Source organism: Halichoerus grypus, chromosome 1, assembly GCF_964656455.1.
Source record: "Halichoerus grypus chromosome 1, mHalGry1.hap1.1, whole genome shotgun sequence".
NCBI classification, from domain to species: domain Eukaryota; kingdom Metazoa; phylum Chordata; class Mammalia; order Carnivora; family Phocidae; genus Halichoerus; species Halichoerus grypus.
This window is the reverse complement of record NC_135712.1, coordinates 69,830,656-69,853,737: the sequence shown is the minus strand read 5'-3', so window position 1 is coordinate 69,853,737 and position 23,082 is coordinate 69,830,656. Positions and strand designations below refer to the sequence as shown.

General features: G+C 34.7%; 1 protein-coding gene across 1 annotated transcript in view; it reads left to right on the top strand.

The window, feature by feature from the left end:
* Nucleotides 1-23,082, top strand: part of FYTTD1 (forty-two-three domain containing 1) — a 29,594-nt gene extending 6,512 nt beyond the window's left edge. The window contains exons 3-9 of the mRNA XM_036116865.2: nucleotides 8,407-8,555; nucleotides 12,829-12,941; nucleotides 14,903-14,999; nucleotides 15,413-15,474; nucleotides 16,988-17,062; nucleotides 18,303-18,429; nucleotides 20,542-23,082. Of these exons, the coding sequence (XP_035972758.2) occupies nucleotides 8,407-8,555; nucleotides 12,829-12,941; nucleotides 14,903-14,999; nucleotides 15,413-15,474; nucleotides 16,988-17,062; nucleotides 18,303-18,429; nucleotides 20,542-20,640 (722 nt within the window). The 3' untranslated portion in view covers nucleotides 20,641-23,082. The remainder of the gene's footprint in view (nucleotides 1-8,406; nucleotides 8,556-12,828; nucleotides 12,942-14,902; nucleotides 15,000-15,412; nucleotides 15,475-16,987; nucleotides 17,063-18,302; nucleotides 18,430-20,541) is intronic.

Below are 23,082 nucleotides of genomic sequence, written 5' to 3'. Positions count from 1 at the left end.
CTGAGCTGAAACCAAGAGTTGGATGCTCAACTGACTGAGCCACTCAGGCGCCCCTTCTCTAGTAATTTCTTAAATTTTTTTTTTTTTAAGGTTTTACTTATTTGCGAGAGAGAGAATGAGAGACAGAGAGCATGAGAGGGAGGAGGGTCAGAGGGAGAAGCAGACTCCCTGCCGAGCAGGGAGCCCGATGCGGGACTCGATCCCGGGACTTCAGGATCATGACCTGAGCTGAAGGCAGTCGCTTAACCAACTGAGCCACCCAGGCGCCCTCTAGTAATTTCTTAAAGAACTGAACCCAAGCAAGTAAATTTTGTGACAGATACTTAGCATAGCAAATGAATTTTTAATACCAGTGATTTATATTTAAAGATTCTTATAAATGTTACTCAGCGTACCATATTTTATACATGATTTGCTTTAAAATAATTTCAGAGTTCACAGAAACCAGAAATATATTTGTTTACACTAGCCACATGTTAAATACATGATAAATGCCTTGAACCGACCAGGTTCTCAAGGTATTTAGAGATGTGATCTTTTACTTCAAGGAATTTCTAGTAACAGAGATAGGACAAAAAACATGGAGTTGAGAAATGTCATGAGAGAAATTCCAATAGTACCATAGGACTTTAGATAGATTTTGTGCTAAGAAAATCAGGATTTAATGGATAAGGTGAAATAGGATCTGGTCCATGAAGGATCAGAAAAGCTTTCCTTTTATGGGGGTTATGATCTGAGCTTTAAGATAAATGATACCGAGGGGCAGCTTAGGATCTTATAAGATTGAACCTGTGCTTGTTTGTTCTCTGGTTACATGTGACAGAGCCTAAAATAGAACATCTACTTCTGTCACTGAATGTGCAGAGAGATAGAAGATTGTCTCAGACTCATTGGTTAGAAGTTCAGATTTCCACATTGTAATGTCAATGAGGATGTTAGCTTAAGGTAAAAGAACATGTAAGATAGAGAGCCTTTGGCAGATTCTCAATAAATTGTTTTTATTTATTTTTTTAAGATTTTATTTTTTTAAGTAATCTCTACACCCAACTTTGGGGCTTGAACTTAAAACCCTAAGATCAAGAGTCACATGTTCTACTAATGGAGCCAGCTAGGCGCCCTTCTGAATAAATTATTTTTGATGGCTAAACAAATAAGTGTATAAAATCTTCCAATTCTTGGCCCAAAGTATAATTTAGTCACTCATTAAATATTTGTATAAACAACTTGAATATTCTTCAGTGGTTGAATAGTATACAGCATCGGTTCTCAAAGTGTTGTTCAGGGACCCTGGGGAATCCCCAACACTCAAGGCGTCCACAAGGTCAGAACTATTTTTATAATAATACTAAGACATTGTGTTTTCACTGTTTACCCTCTCATGAATGTTTTCCAGAGTCTACATGACACCCTGTGATAATTAAATTGAATGTGGTAGCAGATATAAGAATCTAGCTATCTTTATTAAGGTAGACACCAAAGAGATTTGCAAAAATACGAAACAGTGCTATCATTCCTTTTAAATAGTTTTGGGATTTGGGGGGAAAATAATTGTTATTTTTCATTAAAAATATGTTATTTGCTCTGGAGTGGGTTTATTATTGTTGCTTTAATGAAATAACAAATAGCTTTTAAATGTTTTATTTTTCATTTCTGATATGATAATATCAATAAACATAAACCCACAGAAACAAAAATTCTGGAGTTCTCAATAATTAAGAGTATAAAGGGGTCCTGAGGGGCACCTGGTTGGCTCCATTGGTTAAGCAGCTGCCTTCAGCTCAGGTCATAATCTCAGGGTCCTGGGATCCAGCCCCACATCAGGCTCCTTGCTCAGTGGGGAGTCTGTTTCTCTCTCTCCCTCTGCCCCTCCCCCACTTGACTTTCTCTCTCTCTCTCTCAAATAAATACATAAAATGTTAAAAAAAACAAAAACAACAAAAAACAGAGGTCCTGAGACCAAAAAGTTTGAGAATGATGTTTCTTTCAGAAGTAGAAGAGACAGGGGAATATTTGTATGTTGCTTTGGAAAGGAGCCAGTAATATGACTGTATTCACTCTGATTCAACATTTCCCAAAAACCCCTCAAATCTTTGTGTAAGTGATCAGACTCCAGAAAGTACTGAGGCAAGTTGATAAGTGTATGAGAGAAATTCACAAAGGGATTGGGCTAAAGATGCAAACATAAGATGAAAATTCCTGTCTTTAGTTTTAATTGTTGTCAACCTTGGTCACACCTGTGGAGCTTTATAAACTAGACTAATGCTCTGCCTGCACTCCCATTTCTACTCAAGCAGAATCTGCAGAAGTTGGGCCTAGGAATTTTTTTTTTTTTTTTAAGCTCCGTATGTGGTTCTGATACATGGCTAGGGTTAAACTGCTCTAGTACAGCTGAAAATGTGAAAGGATTTTCATAGAGGTGTAGTTGAAGTAATAAGAATGAAGATACTCTGGAAAGACAGGAGAAAACTTTCTAGAGGGGCTGGAATGGATGAAAACTAAGAAAAGATGGGGCGCCTGACTGGCTGAGTCTGTAGAGCATGAGACTCTTGATCTTGGAGTTGTGAGTGTAAGCCCCACATTGGGCGTAGAGCTTACTCAAAAAAAAAGCTAAGAAAGGACTTACTGTATTAGATGATGTCTTTAGTATCTCTATAATGCTTTTTATAAGGCACTTACAGATGGTAAGACGGGAGAGAATTGGGACAGTATGTATAGGTCTTTCTTTATGAAACGGGACAATGAAAGGGTGAAAAATAAATAGAACCATTGCTAAAATTGAGGTACAGCTGGTGAAGTTTGTTTCAAGGTATAAAGGGAGGGAGAGGGAAGGGATGATCTAAGATTGCTAGAAGGTAGAGAAGCCACTCACAGAAATAAAAGTGGAAAGGATAATGAGTATGGGAGCAATGACTATAGCAGTCAGAAGTAGAAGGCACCCAGGAATAGAATTCTGTCTTATACTTTCTCCTTTTAATTAGTTTTATTCTTGTTAATGAGACTTTTCTCATGAGTGTTTCTCATCTGAGCTTAAAACTTTGGTATAATAATGGATTCCTTCTTTCTTTAATCTTTCTCTTTGCTAATTCATTCATTCTTTTGGAATACTTTCAAATTTCTTTGTTCCACTCCCCATCCTTTATCATGTCATGTTTGAGTACTACGGTAGCATCTGAAATGGTCTCACTGCCTTCTTTCTCCCTCTTTCATTCAAAGATACTGCTTCTAGACTGATGTAACCTGATCATGAATTCTGTGACCCCTCATTCCTTGTCAAGTGTATTCTTTATCCCCACATAAAGCCCACTGATTTTTTTTTTTAATAAAGCCCACTGATTTGAGGCCACCACGTTCATTTACTTCTTTTTCTTTGCCCTAGACTGTATCTCAATATGCTGTGGTTACACATGTCTTTGTACTTGTAAATTCATGTTTATCTCCCTAATCAAATTTTGTCTGTTTTATAATGCCTAGCTGAGAGCCCACTTTTTCTGTAATAATTGTTCTTTTCCTCTTTGGAAATGTATCCTAGATTATATTTTTTACCTTTTATTCTTTAGTTTTTATATTACAGTTTGGAAAGTGTTCAGTTTTTGGAGCCATACTAACTTGCTCCTAGATTGATGGCTGTGCCATTTTCTAACTGTGACAATCTGGGTAGTCACTGTTCTTCATCTCACTTTGCTCACCTGCAAAATTAAGATGTTATCATCAACCCCACCAAGTTCTTGTTTAAAGTACTCAGTACAGTGTGTTAACAGAGTTAATGGTGTCTGTTTCATATTTAATACAAATAAAAATAACAAGTAGTTGTAAATTTAATTTAAATATACAGGTTCCCTCAACATGCTTAATCTTTATTTGGTTGCAATTCTAGAAGGAAATCACACATAGAACAACAATAATTTGGTTTCAAAGGGTACCTGGCTGGCTCAGTCAGAAGAGTGTGCTACTCTTAATCTCAAGGTCATGAGTTCGAGCCCCACATTGGGTGTAGAGATTACTTAAATAAATAAAACTTTAAAAAACCCCAATAAATTTGATTTCACAATTTAAAAAATTGTGTCTTTATTGCTTTTCCCCTGGTTATAAAAGTAATCAGTACTTTAGGACTGAGGCAGAGTACCCAAGAAAGGAACAAATCTGGAAGAACTCCCTGTCACACGGAGTTGCCATTCTGGTGGAACTCACTAGGAAGCCACCTGTGGGGGTGATGCAACTTAAATTCAATGGAGGATGAGTATGGCCAGAACTATAGTGATACCTAGGACTAGATCTGGACAGATGCCTAAGGCCCAGCATTGAAGGTGTCACTCACACTCAGATTTTGTGCCCTTGGTGCTTCTCTTGCCCAGTCTCAGCTTGCAGGGGAGGGATAATGAGTACCACTAGGTGTTCGGTGCCCCAGAATAAGTCTTGAGGTGTACACTGGAACCTGAAAATAAAAATCCTTTCTCTAGAGTCTCTCCAGTGCCCTCTACTTACAAAGCTTACCATTGTGCCAGCTGGTAAGAGAAATGTTCCTGTAATAGAAGCAGGGCAGTAAAGAGTGAATTGGGAGCTGAAAGGCAATAAATTGGTAAATGGTTCAACCATTATAACACGTTTTCCTATCTTGTTGAGCTCTGTCCTCAAAATAGGTACACTACACAAAAGCATTCTGGAGTTAGGTAAGTTTGGGAATACATGCGCTATTATCCCCAACTTAAGAGATTCATTACACACATTAATCCTAAGAAATCCTATAGTAAAGAAAACAATTTTAACTATTTTTAGTTTGGCCATGAAACTTTTCTGTTAGAAGACCTGTTACCATATTGCAGGTGTGTAGTATTATACAGGATACCATTCTAAAGACATTCCCCCCAAAATTAGAATTCCAGAATAGAAATGCACAGGGCACCTTGGTGGCTCAGTCAGTTAAGACTTTGGCTCAGGTCATGATCAGGGTTCTGAGATTAAGCCCTCCATCGGGCTCCCTGCTCAGTGGGGAGTCTGCTTCTCCATTTGCCTCTGCCTGCAGCTCCCTCTGCTTGTGTTCTCTCTCTCTCTCTCAAATAAATAGATAAAATCTTAAGAAAAAAATAAAAATGCCCAGTATCACAATTGTTACTTAGCATGGTTCTCTGGAATTTCTGGTCATTGCATTAAGACATAGAAGAATTTGAGGTGCAATTAGAAAAAAGAAGCCCGTATCATTTGCAGGTGATAAGTTGTTGCTCAGTAATCCCAAGAAAATAATTTGTTTTTTTCCCAAGAAAATAATTTGAAAGACTATAGAACTAAAAAAGTAAGTTCAGTGGGATGGCCAATTAAAAGGTATTAATTAAAAACTTCAGTAGTTTTTGGTAATCCCAGGAATGACAATATGAAAATTATTGTTAGAAAAGGGATCTTTTTTTGTGATTGACAACAAAATATATAAAATACGTAGCAGTAAACTTAAGAAAATTGAGTTTAGTGATGAGAAGCCTTGAATAAGTGGCAAGGCATACTGTGTTCATGAATAGTGTAAAGATGTCAATTCTTAAAAAATTAATTGTAAATTTAATATAATTCTTTCAAAGTACCAAAGGATTTGGGGTGCCTGGGTGGCTCTGTTGGGCGTCTGCCTTTGGCTCAGGTCATGATCCCAAAGTCCTGGGATTGAGCCCCGTGTCGGGCTCCCTGCTCAGCGGGGAGCCTGCTTCTCCCTCTGCTGCTGCCCCGCTTGTTCTCTCTCTCTCTCTCTCAAATAAATAAATAAAATCTTAAAAAAAAAAAACAGTATCAAAGGCTATTAAAACTTGACCGCAGAAAATGTACTTATGAACATGACAGTTCATGAATGGAAGAATAGCTAGCCAAAAACACATGGAAAATGTCCATTCTCACTAGTAAACTACCAAATAAGACAAGATTTTTTTTTCAAATACCAAGTGATAAAGATTAAAGAGAATATTCAGTATTGTCAATGATACGGAAAAAATGGCACCCTTATATTCCTGGGAATATGAATAAATAGTCATTCTAAAGGGGATTTTTTTACAACATGAATCAAAATCCTTAATTTGCTTTACTATTTGATATAGCATTTCAACTTCTAGAAATTTATATCTTGAAGAAATAATCAGATATGTATGAAAATATTACCTCTAGAAATCTAGAAAAATGTAAATTTGACTTGCTATTTACTTTTTTTTTTTTTTTTTAAGATTTTATTTATTTGACAGACACAGCGAGAGAGAGAACACAAGCAGGGGGTTTGGGAGTGGGGAGCCCGATGGGAGGCTCGATCCTAGGACCCTGGGATCATGACCCGAGCCGAAGGCAGCGCTTAACAACTGAGCCACCCAGGCGCCACTATTTACTGTTGATTAAACCTATGTCCTTGTAATGTTCTTAGTGCATATTATTGATACTTTGCAACTCTGTAAAATTAGAGGTAAATTTTTATATAATTGGTAGTTTTTTTAATTGTCCAGTAGAAAAAATAACCCTGAAAATCATGCTTTTTTCCCCCTGTAAGACATTTACCAGTTTTCTGTCTTAATATAGCTATCTTATTTAAACATTCCTTTTTTCTGCCACTGAATATAAAATCCAGCTCTCTCGAGTTCCTTTGGAACTGGATTTGTTTCCCTGCTATGCTCTTACTAATGAGTTAAATAAAAGTTTGTTGCATCTTCACCTCCCCCCCCAGAAAGTGTTACTTATAATAATTTAACATTAGAAGTAAGTGAAGTGATCATTGTGAGGTTTTTGGATCAAGTATGGCACATTAAAAAAATAATACAATGAGGGGAACCTGGCTGGCTCAGTGGGTAGAGCATGTGACTCTTAATCTCAGGGTCATGAGTTCAAGCTCCTCGTTGGGCATGGAGCCTACTTAAAATAATAATAATAATACAATGAAAGAATATTAAAGACATGGGATAATTCACAATGCAGTGTTAATGCACACTACAAAATAGTACATAGGCTATGAAATATGGTTGCCAGGAAGATTGATTCAGTGCACCTTTTAGGCACTTGGTAGTCCAAAATTATGAATTACCTCTGTGATAGTCTTTTGAGTTGCTTAAAAAATAGTTGAAACTAAAAATGTTAACTTTTTAAGTGTGTAGGAGTAAAAGAAAAGACTAGCAAGAGATGTAATGTTAGTGGTTATCCCAAGATAATGGGATAATGGGTGACTTTTATTTTCATTTGTACTTTATATTAAGATTTCTGCAGTGAACATGCTCTTTTTTTTGTAATTAAAAAATATTTAGGGACACCTGGGTGGCTCAGTCAGTTAAGTATCTGCCTTTTTGGCTCAAGTCATGTTCCCAGGACCCTGGGATCGAGCCCCACGTCGGGTTCTCTGCTCAGGGGGGATCCTGCTTCTCCCTCTGTCCCCTGCTTGTGCTCTCTCTGGCTATCTCTCTCTCTCTCAAATAAATAAATAAAATCTTTAAAAAATATATTAAATAAAATACACAATGGAGAGGCAAAGTCAAGTTTTGTCACATGCCACAGAGGTTAAAATATATTCTTTGGAGCTCAATAGGGTCTTCAGCAAAAGCAGTTTAAATACAGTAGAAATGGGCGCCTGGGTGGCTCAGTCGTTAAGCGTCTGCCTTCAGCTCAGGTCATGATCCCAGGGTCCTGGGATCGAGTCCCATATCGGGCTCCCTGCTACGCGGGAAGCCTGCTTCTCCCTCTCCTACTCCGCCTGCTTGTGTTCCTGCTCTCACTATGTCTCTCTCTGTCAAATAAATAAATAAAATCTTTAAAAAATAATAATAATAAAATAAATAAATAAATAAATACAGTAGAAATGAAAATAAGCCAAATTGCAACATAGTAAGTAAGTGGGGTATGAGATAGTGACCCACCCAAGATCATTGTTGTTCAATAGAAATAAAATGTGAACCACATATGAATAATGTATTTTATTTAACCCAATATATCCAGAATATCTTTGCAGTATATAATTAATACAAAGCTATTAATGAAATATTGTACTTTTTTGTTACATCATAGTTCAGACTAGTTATATTTCAAGCATTTAGTAAACGCATGTTAGTGGACACCACATTGCACAGGGAAAAGTGGTTCATTGAGAAAGTAATGCAAGAGAGAGTATAGCTACCAGGGAAATGTGAGAATCTTATAGTCCTTTGCAGTCCAGTACAGCAACAGAACCCTTGATGGTGCAGTTTATTGCCTTTTTAAAAATGAAATATTATGTAATTTCAAAAGAAATACATGTAAGTAATGCAATAATATTATGTAATAGTAATATAAGAAATATAATATAAATAATAAATGAAAAATGAAACCCTCGTACCTTCCACCCTGCTTAAGAAATAGAATACCCTATGACCTGTGTGCCCTTCAGTTGCATTTTTAGATTGACTTTTTTTTTTTTTAAACCTCCTACAGGTTTTGGCAAGAATAGTCTGAGCCGTAGAGGAAGAGTAATGCCTGGAAAGAGACGTCCTTATGGAGTTATCACTGGCCTTGCAGCTAGGAAAGCAACTGGAATTCGAAAAGGAATTAGTCCTATGAATAGACCACCTCTAAGTGATAAGGTAGGATGATGGCTTAATCCTGGGTCAGATACCCTTTTCTTTTACTTGTGCTATTTCTGTGAATGAGTAGAATATTTTCATTGAGCGAGTATTTTAGTCTACGGCCATACCACCCTGAACGTGCCTGATCTCGTCTGATCTTGGAAGCTAAGCAGGGTCGGGCCTGGTTAGTACTTGGATGGGAGAGAGTATTTTATTTGAATATTTTGATTTTTTTTTTTTACATAGTGCTTTGGATCTTATGTAAAAAATAAAAATCGTCATTCATGAAGAATACTTAAATTTCCACGTTCTTATATAAAATTTATGTAAAAATTTTTATAGGTTTCTGATTTCCTTTGCCTGTTTGTGTGTGTACAGTTTTTAACAGGTTATTGAGGTGTAATTTTATACTATAAAATTCATCTTTTTAAGTGTACAACTCAGTGAATTTTAGAGAATTTAGAGTTGTACAGTTATAACAATCTAATCTTAAAACAGTTCTATCATTCTAAAAAGAAATCTCATGTCCATTCACAGTCCTATCTCATTTACCTCAGGCAACCACTGATGTACTTTCTGTAGATTTTCTGTAAATTTGCCTTTTCTGCACATTTCATATAAATGGAATCATAGGACTATATGTGGTCTGGCATTTAGTTATGGTGTTTTTCTTTTTTTTATTACTGAATAATATTCCATTATATGGATATACCATATTTTGTTTATTCATTTACCAGTTGCTGGACATTTCATTTATTTCCAATTTTTGGGTATTATGAATAATGTTGCTGTGAACACAAGTAAGTCCGTATGGGCATAGGTTTTTATTTCTCTGGGGTGGATATCAATTTTAATGAGATTATAATTATTTACCCATTATAAGTTAGCTACTTTTCAAATTTTAACTGAAGTTTTACTTACTTCTCAATGAGTAATTTTTGAATTGGCTAAAGCATTCCTTTAAGTAGCTTCACAAGTGGTTTTTCTTCCGATTCTTAAGTTTCATAAGTTCAAGCCACCAAGGAATTCCATGTTCTACTCTTCTGTTTTTTAATTTTTTTGGTTTCTCTGGTCATGCAAGTAATAAGTACTTGTAAAAAAAAAAAAAAAATTCAGGACTTCATTCTTTAAATTAGCTTTAATGTGCATATTCTGGTTAAGAGCCACAACTGTCTTAGATTCCGTAACTTTTCAATTCTGCCACCACCAACAGTTGTTTTTGCCTCTAAAACTTTATCACAGAACTTACTGTGTGTTAAAAATTGGAAAAAAGGAAAACATTAATGAGATATGGATACTGGAAGGGAGGTTGGGTTTAACTACTGTCTAATTACTTAACCTGGTAAAAATACTAAATTACTACGTGGTGGTCTTTTGAGTTGTTTGAAAACAGTGAAAATTGAAAATGTTAATTATAGAATGCTAAGAATGTACTGAATAGTAAGATCTATTTATTCGAAGTTGAATGATTTTGGCAAAGGTAAGGTTTGAAAAGTGCTGTTTCTTAAAACCCTTTCCTCAATCTGAATACAGATTAATAGTCTGATTAGGAGGACAAAATATAGTACTTCTGATTTACATATAAATAACTCATACTATCTTTTTCTATTCATTAAACGGGTTACCTAAATAACTTAATTGGCTTTGAATTGTTACATGTACTTAGGAATTTTACACCTTAAAAAAAACGTTCTGACCATAATTAGATGTTGTTACTTTATCTCTCACTTTCCATAGTTTGTGAATCAACGAGATTTTATTTTGATAAAAATGTACATTTTCTTACAACTGTGAAGTGAGTGAGTGGGAAAGATAGCATACTCATTTATATAACTAGTATTTACTGAGAGCAAGTGGCTGTGCTAACAAGGGAATAGTTGTCTCCAGGAATGATTTTTTTTTTTTTGCTTTTTTTTGTTTTTGTTTTTGTTTTATTTTGTTTAGAATCAATTTAAAATACCTGTCAGGTACAAGTTGTGTTTAGGTTCTTTAGGGATTCTTCCAGTAACCTATATAATTTCGTCAATGTCAATTCTATAACTTTTTTCTTTTAGATTCAGAATTTCCCAAAGCTTGAGAGTATGTTATGTTCCATAGAACTTTAAAAAAATTTTTTTTAATTTTTTAATTTTTAAAAATATTTATTAGAGAGAAAGAGAGAGCGAGAACATAAGCATGGAGGAGGGGCAGAGGGAGAGGGAGAAGCAGACTCCCCGCAAAGCAAGGAGCCTGATGCGAGGCTTGATCCCAGGACCCCGGGATCATGACCTGAGCTGAAGACAGATACTTAACCGACTGAGCCACCCAGGTGCCCCTGTTCCATAGAACTTTTAACTTGACTTTGGTAATGGTAAACCATTTAATACTTCTGTGAACTTAAAAAGTTGTATATAGCAGTTATTTTAGCAGTTATTTTCCACTAATGGGTAGTTTTAATCACTTGTCTGATTTTAACAATAAAAATAAATGCCTCCATACTATGGAATTCTATTTAGCAATAAAAAAGGAATAAATTAATACATACGACAGCATGGATATACACCTCAAAACATCATGCTAGTAAGCAAAAGGAAAACACAGTACTATGTTCTGTGTGATTCCATTTATTTGAAATTGTAGAAAAGGCTAAACTATAATGACAGATCAGTCATTGCCTCGGGTGGGAATCAGGTCAGGGAAGTGAATTGACTGTAGAGGGGCACAAGGAAATGTTTGAGAGTGAGGGCACTGTTCTATATCTTGATTATGATGTGGTTATATGATTATATGTTATTATTCAAATTCATCAAATTGTAAACCTAAAATGTTGTTGTATGTAAATAATGCCTTAGTAAATAAAATTAACATAAAATTTAAAAAGCTTAAAGTTTTTCCACTCAAATAATTTTTTATATCAAAATTATTGTGAAAGAAAAACTTATATTTACACTTTTAAAAAACACATTTATATGTATATACAAATCTTAGATCCATGGAATACGTTCAGCAAATATTAATGGATTGTTTTTCTAGTCTATGTTTTCATCATTTAACTAATGTGATTGAGTACTGACTATGTGCTAGATGTAAGGAATTCTGCAGTAACTCAATAGAACATCCCTCATGGAGAACTGAGATAAACATTAAATAAATTATCATACAAATAACTGTATGGTTATAATAAGGCAAGTATTTTGAAGGAAAAAACCGTGACAGCAGCCTAAAGGGAACTTACATTTACCCATAAAATGATACTTAGGTGTTATTATTAAAGACCGAATACCAAGCTTGGAATGGGTTATTAGTCTAATGGCATAGCATTTCCCTTATACTCTTGTTATTCTTTATCCCTGTTTTTACATTTACTTCTTTTCCAAATGTTCATGAAAATGAAGACTTATAATTTTTGTGTTTTTTAGTCAGTTGATGTTTATGAAATACTTCTCATATGCTTAGAAATGTAAAGTAACCTGGATTAAGTTTAAGATATGGCTTATATTGCCAAGAACTTCTGAAAAAGCTTCATGGAAAATATGGAAATCTGAATTAGGCTTTAATGCTGGATTGAATTTATATATGTGAGGGAGAAAAAGTGTACATTTCATATGCTTATTTTCTTGATTCCTTATTTACCCTGTAACTCCTTACTCAGACTTCTTTACCGTCATAGCCTCTCCTTTTTCTTACACATTTGTTTTGGAACTTGGCCCTCTTATCCTTTCACTTTGTAATCAAAAATCATGTTTATATAAGTGATCCCCTAATTTACATTTCTGGCTTCCTGATTCTTCTCTTGAGCTCCAGGGCCATGTTTCCCTATAACCTGTGCATCCCCCAGAGTACCTCAAACTGAACATGTCCAAAGTAGAAAAAATTCATTTTTCTATTTGAATTCTCCTTTTGCTGGAAGTATTTTAAGTATGATGTGGTTGGGGCGCCTGGGTGGGTCAGTCATTTAAGCGTCTGCCTTCGGCTCAGGTCCTTATCCCAGTGTCCTGGGATCAACCCCGTTTCGGGCTCCCTCTTCAGCAGGAGGCCTGCTTCTCCCTCTCCCACTACCCCCTGCTTGTGTTCCCTCTCTTGCTGTGTCTCTCTCTGTCAAATAAATAAATAAAGTCTTTAAAAAAAAAAAAGTATGATGTGGTTGCTGTCTTTTCAGTCACTTAGACTGGAGATACTAGAGTCATTTTAGCTTCTCTGTCTAACGTGCGCATCTAAGCAGTCTCTGTCCATTCTGCTTCAGAAATGTTAATTGTGGTAGGGTGTATAGCAAAAAGCAGTCTGATTAACATAGTTTTTTGCCTTCTAAAAGAATATAGAACGGTATTTTCCAGCATTAAAAAGGAAGGCCAACCTTCTGAGACAAAATGAAGTACAGAGAAAAGCAGTTGCAGTTCTCAAGAGACCTAACCAGTTAAATAGAAAGTAAGTACTCAAATATGATAATATTATGTTATCCTGAATAAATATACACTTCTTGCACTAAGTGATCAAATGAATATATTTGTAGTGGTCATTTTCAAGACCGATATTTGGGATGTCTATCTGAACATCCAACATGGAAGCATTCAGTAATGGCTTTCTTATTTCTTAGACCCAGTATTACCGATGAATTTAACAAATTGTAAACTTTTAAAAAAAAGCATCACTCTCCTTCATTATCTCTGTTTACATACAGAATAAAATTACAAATGTGATTGTTTAGGTAAAAACACCTCTGCAGGAATTATTCAAAATTGGGAATTCTGAAAGCTAAAATTGTTACTCAGTCTCAATTACTCTTTTTTTTTTTAAAGATTTTATTTATTTATTTGACAGAGAGAGACACAGCAAGAGAGGGAACACAAGCAGGGGGAGTGGGAGAGGGAGAAGCAGGCTTCCCACTGAGCAAGGAGCCTGATGTGGGGCTCAATCCCAGGACCCTGGGATCATGACCTGAGCGGAAGGCAGATGCTTAATGACTGAGCCACCCAGGCACCCCTGTCTCAATTACTCTTAATAGAACAGTGTATTTGTGGAAAAAGCAGACTACAAAGAATTCTGCATGAATGTTTCTTAAGCTGAATTTTTTTTAAAGTAACGTGGGACTCTGAATCACAACCCCAAGATCAAGAGTTCTTGGGCGCCTGGGTGGCTCAGTTAGTTAAGCGACTACCTTCGGCTCAGGTCATGATCCCGAAGTCCCAGGATCGAGTCCCTCAGCGGGGAGTCCGCTTCTGCTTCTGACCCTCTCTCCTCTCATGTGCTCTTTCTCTCTCTCTCTCTCTCTCTCTCAAATGAATAAATAAAATCTTTAAAAAAAAAAAAAAAAAAAGAGTTACATGCTCTATTGAGCCAGCCAGGCGCTCCATACCTGAGATTATTTTTATGTTAAATTGAAAGCATAACAGAAACTTAAAAATTATGACCTATTGTTATGGTATTCTGTTCTAAGGATAAAATGGGCAGAAAGGAAGTTGATAAACTGCTAAGTGTCTATATTATTTTAGTTTCAAATACTATTTATTCATCTCTTATAGAAGATAATTCAAAAATAAAAAGAAACTCTGAAATGAAGTTTTTTGTATAAGTGGAATGGCTGGAATTACAGTTTTACTTAACTATCATCTTTTGGGAATCATTTGGTGTAGTACCTTTTGGAAAATGGGAATTTCTTAAATAAGAACTTGTCCATTACATGAGGCATTAATGACCCATGTTAATTGGGCTAGCTAGGAAAATTTGAGTCTAAGATTGGAGGTAAGATTAGGCAATGTGTTAAGTGTTTATTATAAAAAATAAATACCTAGATAAATAAGAAAAATTTGTTTTCTCATATTTTACCGACTTCATGTAGAAATTAGAAGGGAACTGGTGAAAGTCAAGCCAAACATAATTGAGAGTACGTTTCTCTGTGTAAAAGAACAACCAGTAGAAGACTAAGTTTCTATGTGATTTATATTAATATATAAAGGTTTCTGAGTGAGAATGGAAGAGAAAACCGTAGATGTTATTTTTCAAGATTTTCTCTTTACTTTTGGGTTTCAGCAGTTTAACTATGATGTGCCTAGGTGTGATTTTCTTTTTACTAATCCTGTAAATAAATCTGTACATACATGTTTTTCAACAAATTCAGGAAATAGCATTAAAAATGTTGTTTTTAATGTCTTCAGAGGAAATCTATGTTGGAATATTCAGAATTAGGTTGTTATGTAGCATGCTACAGAAAGATATTTATAAATTGAATCTCAGTAGCTTTGTGTAAATAAGAAAATAATTCAGAGTCTTTATGTGTAGTGTACCTCAAATGTTCAGCCTATGAATTTATTTTTGCTTATTTTTTCTCAGGATGTTTGAAAGTTGTTAAATGGCTGAGATTATTCACGGTATGTGTGTTTTTGTTGCAGAAATAACATTCCAGCCAATTTTACCAGGAGTGGAAATAAATTAAGTCATCAGAAAGATACTCGTCAGGCAACTTTTCTTTTCAGAAGAGGCCTAAAGGTATAAAAAACCCTTGTTGGTGGTTTCTTTTTACTCAAAGGATCTTGAACATTTACCTTTAGTAGTAATCCTCAATCATAGGTATGGCCCATGGTTGAGGTAGGGGTTGGGTTTGGGGTATGGAGACTGTGACATTAGATTAGTTCTTTTGGTGGTTTATTTTTTCTGTTCTCTCTCTTGTTGTCATCAGTAGCAACATCTTATGAGTTTAACATGCTACTTAGGTATAAATTCGTTTCACCACTTGTTCTGTTATAGGAACCCCAACAAAGAGGTATTGCCAGAATAGGCACATGCCTCTCTTGCATTCATACACACACCACACTGGGTTATAAAGTTACAGAGCAGGATCGCTTTTTGGATTCAAATCCTCTGCTTTCTATGGGATCTACTGCTTTTTTTTTTCCCTTCAGGTTCAAGCCCAGTTGAACACAGAACAACTACTAGACGATGTAGTAGCAAAGAGAACTCGTCAGTAAGTTTCAATTTGTTTTTCAAGATGTCATTTCAAAATTCCCAGAATACTAGCAGCCCAGATTACTATGTGCTCTGGTCCAGAAGGAATTAAATGGGACCCAAAGTATATTAACCCTAGAGGCTGAAATAGATAAATCCATTTTGTTTTTTTGTTTTTTTCCCCCAAAAGCCTTTTGCATTTTCACATATCTGTCTTATGAGTTTTAGGAACAAATATATCACTCTATTTAAAAAAAAAAAAATAATGGCCTGTTCCATTTTAATGAAATAGATCTTTATTTTCTGTAACTGCTTTTATATAAGTGAACCTATTCAGGGAATAAATAGAAGAAAATCCAATAGAGCATTTAGAAAACTTGTAAACCTTTAATTTTATAATAGGATATTTTTCCTCTTCACATATTCTTTTTTTCCCCTCAAGCCCATAAAAATTGTCTGTTAGAATTGCAGTTCCAACATGTGAGTTGTAACATTCTAATTCCATCAATATGATCAGATTTTGAGATTAAATTATTTAAAACTATGGCTACTTTTTGGAAAACAAAATGGGTAAAACATCGTGTTGGTCCAGATGCGATGGCCGCTATAATTGAGCAGAGTTTAAGAAAAGAAACTATTTGAACTTGGTGTTGACAATACTCTTTGGTATGGGAGTCATGACATTGGAAACCATAAGGAAAGAAATAATCATAAGCTATTTGCTTCTGCAATGAAGAATGTTTACATAATTGTAATAATATAAATGCTGTTTGTCTTGAATTTTTGAGAATCAACCTACAGGGGAAAAAAAGCACATAATACTTTATTTGGTTAACAATATGGTGAAAATGTCAGATTTTGAGTAGCATGAATATAAAAGTAGAGCTAAAAAAATTGGAGGTACAAAGTGAGAGAAGAGGTGAAAGGAAAGAATAGAGGTACTACTATCCTTTCATAGAAAGTTGGGAGGGGATGGTGTTGAGAGGGATTGAAAGAAAGAGAATTAAGAGACCGAAAGATTTAAGATTATTTGAAGTTATAATTTGAAGTAAAATAGTGATATATAGATATCAAAATGTTCAGAGGTAGGTAAGGAAACTAGAGGATAGTGTGATAAGCTAAAGCCTTATCATAGCAAAATATTGTTACATACACATCTTGTATAGTGAACTAGAGGTAACTAGCAAGTGGTAAAAATAGGAAAGGTTAAAATTGCTGCCATTGGGGAGCAGGAAAGTTCTGCCTCTGGGGAGCAGGAAGTGGGGGAGAAAACTGGGAACTGTTACTTTTCATTAGAAGCCTTTCTGTATTATTTAATGTACATATATTTGTTACACTGAAAAATACTTAATAAATTTAAGTGTCTAGTTCCTATACCCAGGATGCCCATTAATTATATTATTGTGGGGCTTAGTATTTTTTAAAAAGCTAAGAAAAAGTAATGTCTACTTTAAAATGTATTTTTTTTGTGGAATACACTAAAGGTTTTATAAACTTCCACTTTAATGAAGTTTTTGGTTTTTTGAAACTAGATGGCGGACTTCCACAACAAATGGAGGAATTTTGACTGTCTCTATTGACAATCCTGGAGCAGTGCAGTGCCCAGTGTAAGTCTTTTATTGTGCAGAAATTATAACCTCTCAGTGAAATAGGTAATAGAAAAGTATTGGACTTCTCATGATGTCAAGTTAAGATAAACTGAGACAAAGATAAAAGTAATACTTGTAGTACAAAATGGAAATAGTGTATTATAAAGTTAAAGTAAAAGCTCTCTTGATTCCTGGTTCTGTAGCCCTAAAGTAGCCATTTTTAACAGTTTTATGTTTTTATTAAAAAAAAAATGGTGCATGTATACTTAGTATATACATTTTTTTATGTATAATGATAAATAAGGGAATGCTATATATATATATTGTTGCTTCTTTCTCCTCCACCCCCCAGTATATTTTGGATGTCTTTACTTTTCAGTACCTACAGATCTGCCTTCTTTTTAAAGGCTTTCTGGTGTGTTCTTTTATCTGGATGACCTTAATTTAGTCAACCATTCCATTATGTTTATTGCATTATAAACTTTCTGGGTTTGTATAGTGTTTGATCTCTTCAGCCATTTTAATAAATGAAAACAGAGGATGAGTCCCCAATCATTCCAAATTGTTGAAAAGTTTATAGTTCTACTTAAAGAGGTATTCTATGAGTGATTATAAATTTTAGTCTCTAGATTAGTCAAGAACCAGGTACAATAGTACCCCCTTGTCTGTGATTTCACTTTTCATGGTTTCAGTTACCCAGTCAACCGTGCTCTGGAAACAGATAGTCCTCCTTCTGACATATTGTCAGAAGATCAGTAGTAGTAGCCTAATAACTACAGCACAATTCCTACATCATTCACCTCACTTCATCTCATCATGTAGGCATTTTATCATCTCACATGGTGAGTACGACATATTTTGAGAGAGGACAGGAGAGAGACCACATTCACATAACTTTTATTACAGTATATTGCCACAGTTATTCTGTTTTGCTATTAGTTATTGTCAATCTCACACTATTCCTAATTTATAAATTAAACTTCATCATGGGTATGTATGTATAGGAAAAAACATGCAGTATGTTTAGGGGTTCAGTACTATCTGCAGTTTCAGGTATCTACTGGCGGGGTTGGGGGGCAGTCCAGGAATGTACACCCTGTGGATAAGGGGGGAGTGTTGTACTTTTTTTTGAGAACACAAAATAGCCCTATACGTTGGAATATGTGTACAGTCAAGATGTCTTATGTACCAAATGATTTATTTTTCTTCTTTTGATTATTAAGCTTGTCTGATTTCGTTTTAATTTTTTTTCTAATAGAACTCAAAAACCACGGTTAACTCGTACTGCTGTACCCTCATTCTTGACAAAACGGGAGCAATCTGATGTAAAGAAAGTTCCTAAAGGTGTCCCCCTACAATTTGACATAAATAGTGTTGGAAAACAGGTAACATTTTTTTTTTTTTTTAATTTCTGTGGGGCATTCATTGAGAATATTTTAATTAATTTAAAAAAATGTGTAATGAATTAAATAGGGTGTCCTAAGTCTCCTCAGCTCTGGGAAGCCACTGATTGATCTACTTTCTGTTTTTTTTTTTTTTTAAGATTTTATATTTAATTTTTACTATTTATTTGTCAGAGAGAGAAAGAGAGAGCAGGCACAAGTGGGGTGAGGGGCAGAGGGAGAAGCAGGCTCCCTGCTAAGCAAGGAGCCCGATGTGGGGCTCCATCCCAGGACCCTAGGATCATGACCTGAGCTGAAAGCAGACATTCAACCGACTGAGCCACCCAGGCATCCCTACTTTTTGTTTCTATAGATAAGCCTATTTTTTGGCCATTTCATATGAACAGAGTCATACAATATGTGATCTTTTGTGACTGGCTTCTTTTACTTAGCATAGTATTTTCAAGTTCCACCCATAGTGTATGGTCTTTTTATTGCTGAGTAATGTTCCATCATATGGATATATCATATTTTATTTATTCATTCATCAGTTGATAGACACTTGGGCTATTTCCATTCTGTGACTTTTGTGACTAATGCTCATCTGCACATTCATGTACATGTCTTTTGTATGAGTAGATGTTTCCATTTCCTACAAGTGGAATTGCTAGGTCATATCATCTATGAACTGCCAGACTTGTTTTCCTAAGTGGCTGCACTGTTTACATTCCTTCTAGCATGTATGAGAGTTCTAAATTTCTCCACATCCTCATCTACACTTGTTATTATCTGCCATTTGATTATACCAAGTATTTGTGAAATGGTGTATCTCACTGTGGGTTTGACAGTTTTTATATTATATCAACTTTGTGTCTTGTGATCTTCCTAAAATTCACTCAACTACTTTAGCAATTTTGTAGATTCCTTAGGATTTTCTTTGTAAACAATCATGTCATATTCCAAATTCCTTTCCAATCTTTAAACCTTTTCTATTTCTTCTTTGTTGTGATGGCTAGAACCTTCAGTACAGTGTTGAATAGAAGTGGTGAGAGCATGGTATGCTTGCCTTGTTCCCAGGCGTGAGGAGAACGCATTAAATATTTCACCACTGAGTATGATGTTAGCAGTAGGATTTTAGTAGATTCTCTTTATCTAAAGTTGAGGGAGAGTTCCCTTTATTCGTAATTGACTGAGAATTTTTATCATGAATGGATGTTGGATTTTGTCAAATGCTTTTTTTTTTGGTATCCATTGGTGTAAGAGTGTATGGAATTGAAAATATGAAGTATGGACAGAAGTTTGACCAAATTTGTTTTACTTCTTTTTATTTTATTTTGTCATGGTTACTTTTCTTTCAGAAATGGTGACTTATAATTTGGTTGTGTTTTCTGTTGTTAATCAAAAACCAGATGTTGATTTGAATTTGATTTGAATTTCTGTGAGGAACTCACAGAAATCCAAGAACTCATAGAAATTCAAGAAAATATGTTTTGGGGACGCCTGGGTGGCTCAGTCGGTTAAGCGTCTGCCTTCAGCTCAGGTCATGATCTCAGGGTCCTGGGATCCAGTCCCACATCAGGCTCCTTGCTGCCTCTGCCTTCTCCCTCTGCCTTCTGCTCCCCCTGCTTGTATGCACACTTGTGCTCTCCCTCCCTGATAAATTAAAATCTTTAAAAAAAGAAAATACGTTTCAAATATTCCCAAGTGTAAATATATCTTAGGTTTATCAGATACATCACTAGAATTTGTGTAGTGTTTATAGGGCCCAAAAATAATTCAGATAGAAGAACTCCTGGATGTATGACTTGTGGGCATTATAGTAATGTGTTTTATATAGTATATAATGTAGGCATTTATAGTGGTTAGGAGATAGAGATTGTGAGTCAGGTCACCAGGTTGAAATTCTGGAACTGCAAGTAGGCAAGTTAACTAACTTCTCTAAACTTCACTAAATTCACCTGTTTCATATGGTTTTTGTTAGAGTTAAATGAGTTTGTATGCATAAGTATTCAGGAAATGTTGTTGCTCTGAATTACCATTATGATCCCATTATTGTTCTTAAGTAAATATGGCTAACTTGTCAAGTTGTTAATTTTTTTGTTTTGTTTTCTCTAGACAGGGATGACTTTGAATGAGCGATTTGGGATCCTGAAGGAACAAAGAGCCACTCTCATGTTCAACAAAGGAGGAAGCCGTTTTGTAACCGTGGGATAGATCCGTGTCAAAGGGACTTTTGAGTGATGACTCTGTTTTAAAAGTTGAATTGCTTGAAGAGTTCATCACAGAAATTCAAGAAACTTTATTTCAAAATGTTCACAAGGCTAAATAACTCTTATTTTTATTTTTGAAGTTTTTTTTTTTTTTTTAAACATGTATAAATAATGCCCTGAAAGAATAACAGGGAATATACCTATCTGTTCTTAAGATTTCATTGTTGGCCCAGACAGAACAATTCTCTATTTGATTTCTTTGGTTCCTTATGAAGCAGAAAGAAGACAGAAAGATAGAAATTGATTATTTTTATGATAGTGGTATTTAGGATCTCAACACGTTTGTCCATTTTTTACACTTTGCCATGGTAAATCTTGGTCTTCAGAGATATGAGTAAGTCCCTTTGTTGTCACCTATCCTTTAATAGTGTTGATGTAATAAGTGCAGTTGACTTTTCTTCATTAGAGATATTAAAAAAAAATCACTAGAATTCCAGTTTTGAGTTTTAAGATTTTTGGGAATATCTGGAATTTGGGTTACTTTTCAGATGACATTAGGTTAATCCTCCAGAGTTGTTAATCTTTAATAACGAACTTTTAACAAGAAATGTGGCATTAGTCTTTGTTTAAAATGTTGATGTTTAAAGGCTATAAATAAATGTGTATTTACAAAATTATCTTGGAAGAGAAGGTCCAATGTAAAAACCTGACAACTGTGTTTAGAAAATGAAGAAAGCAGGAAAGGAAGTAGCAGGTTGAAGACAGGTAACTGAGGTGAAAAACTTCAAAACCCAGGACAAAGATACACTGTTTGAATTTAATGTAGTCTTGAATCTAGTGTCCATGAAAAATTCTTCAAATGATATTTAGAAGAATTACAATTATCAAAATGGATTGAGTCCCTTAGATATTTTGATGATAAAATCAATAGCCATAAAGTCCTAGACTTCTTATTCAAAGAGTCAAATTTTATAAGCTTTTTAAGCTTGCTAATTAAACAGTATACAGTTTCAAAATCAAAAACATACTTGTATATGTCACAAAGAAAAAAATCCAAAATGGTAATAGAGTTACATTGTAACCTTGTTTTATACCTTTCTTGTATAAAGTTCAGGCATTTATAGTGAGAGGGTTTTTTTTTTCTCCCACACTCTGGAGGAGTGGGAGGAATTAATCTGTTGTGCCAAGCTAGTGCTGAAAGTCCTCAGATGGTTGTATCCTGTAAGTTACAGTATAATGCCAAAATGCAGCAACATATTCTGGCTACAAGTTCAGTCATTTTGAAGCTTAACCTTTTGGTTTGCTATAATGTTAAAACCTCTAAGTAGGTGTTAGTTTCCCTAGAGTATATTGGTGTTGATTTTCCCTGTAAAACAAAACAAAACATTCAGTTATCACTTTTGCCTGCCTTGCATTGTTTAGTAGACGTCATTCTTTTTCTTTCATGCTCCTTGGGTTACTTGGTTTATGCTAGCCACGGAAAAGTATCAATAGCAGTTTCATGCTTATACCAAAGAATTAAATCTGATCCTTAATATCTGGTATTTTGCCAGTAAGTCTACTGGTAAGGGATTATTGGAAGCCAGTCACACAATTTGAAAATAAACTCTAGTCTCCTTAGGCCAAGGACTCATTGCAAAACATTTTTGCAAGTACAAAAGCTTAGATTTCATCCATTAACAGTCCATTTTATTTTAGACTGGTTTAGAATTACTGGTAGCTTATTTTAAAGCAAAGGAAAAACAACTGAGCACAAATTTGCTGTCTGAACAGTTTGTGAAAATATGGTATAAAGATGCTTTCATTTTTTTTTATTTTAAATATTGTACAGAGCTATTATTAATGTCATTTTTCTTGAAAACCTTAAAAATTGTCCCAAATATTGACATTAACATTGCATCAAACAACAAAGTGTCATTGGTATATTAAACTTTTGCTCTTTGTGCATCTCTAATTTCATTTTCTTTTTAAATATAAAATTTTGCCTTTGTTACAACTAAATTAAAATTCTTGAGTGCTAACATGTTGTATATAAACAAAAGAATATGCTTTGTTGGAGGAAAATTTCCTTTCTTGGAATGTGGTTGTAGTCATCCTTTTCAGTTCTTAAATTTTGTTTTTAAACAGGATACAACTTAAAATTTCCTTTGCATCAAGGTGTATGCAAAACATTGATGCAGTGCATCACAAAATGAAAGTTTGTATTTAATGAGGAGATGCTTTACACTGTACTTTTTGGTGTTTTTTGGAAAAGTTACAAATTTAGATCTATTCTGAAGCTGTTCATTTTTAACAAATAAAATGTTACAGGTCTCACATTTATTCTTAGCTATAAAGATTGAGTTGTGGTTTTTAGATTGTTCTATGTTACAAAGAACTTTGTAGTGATTATATTTATAATTTTTCGGGTTTGAAAAACTACCTACCAATTAAATTGTTAAATCAG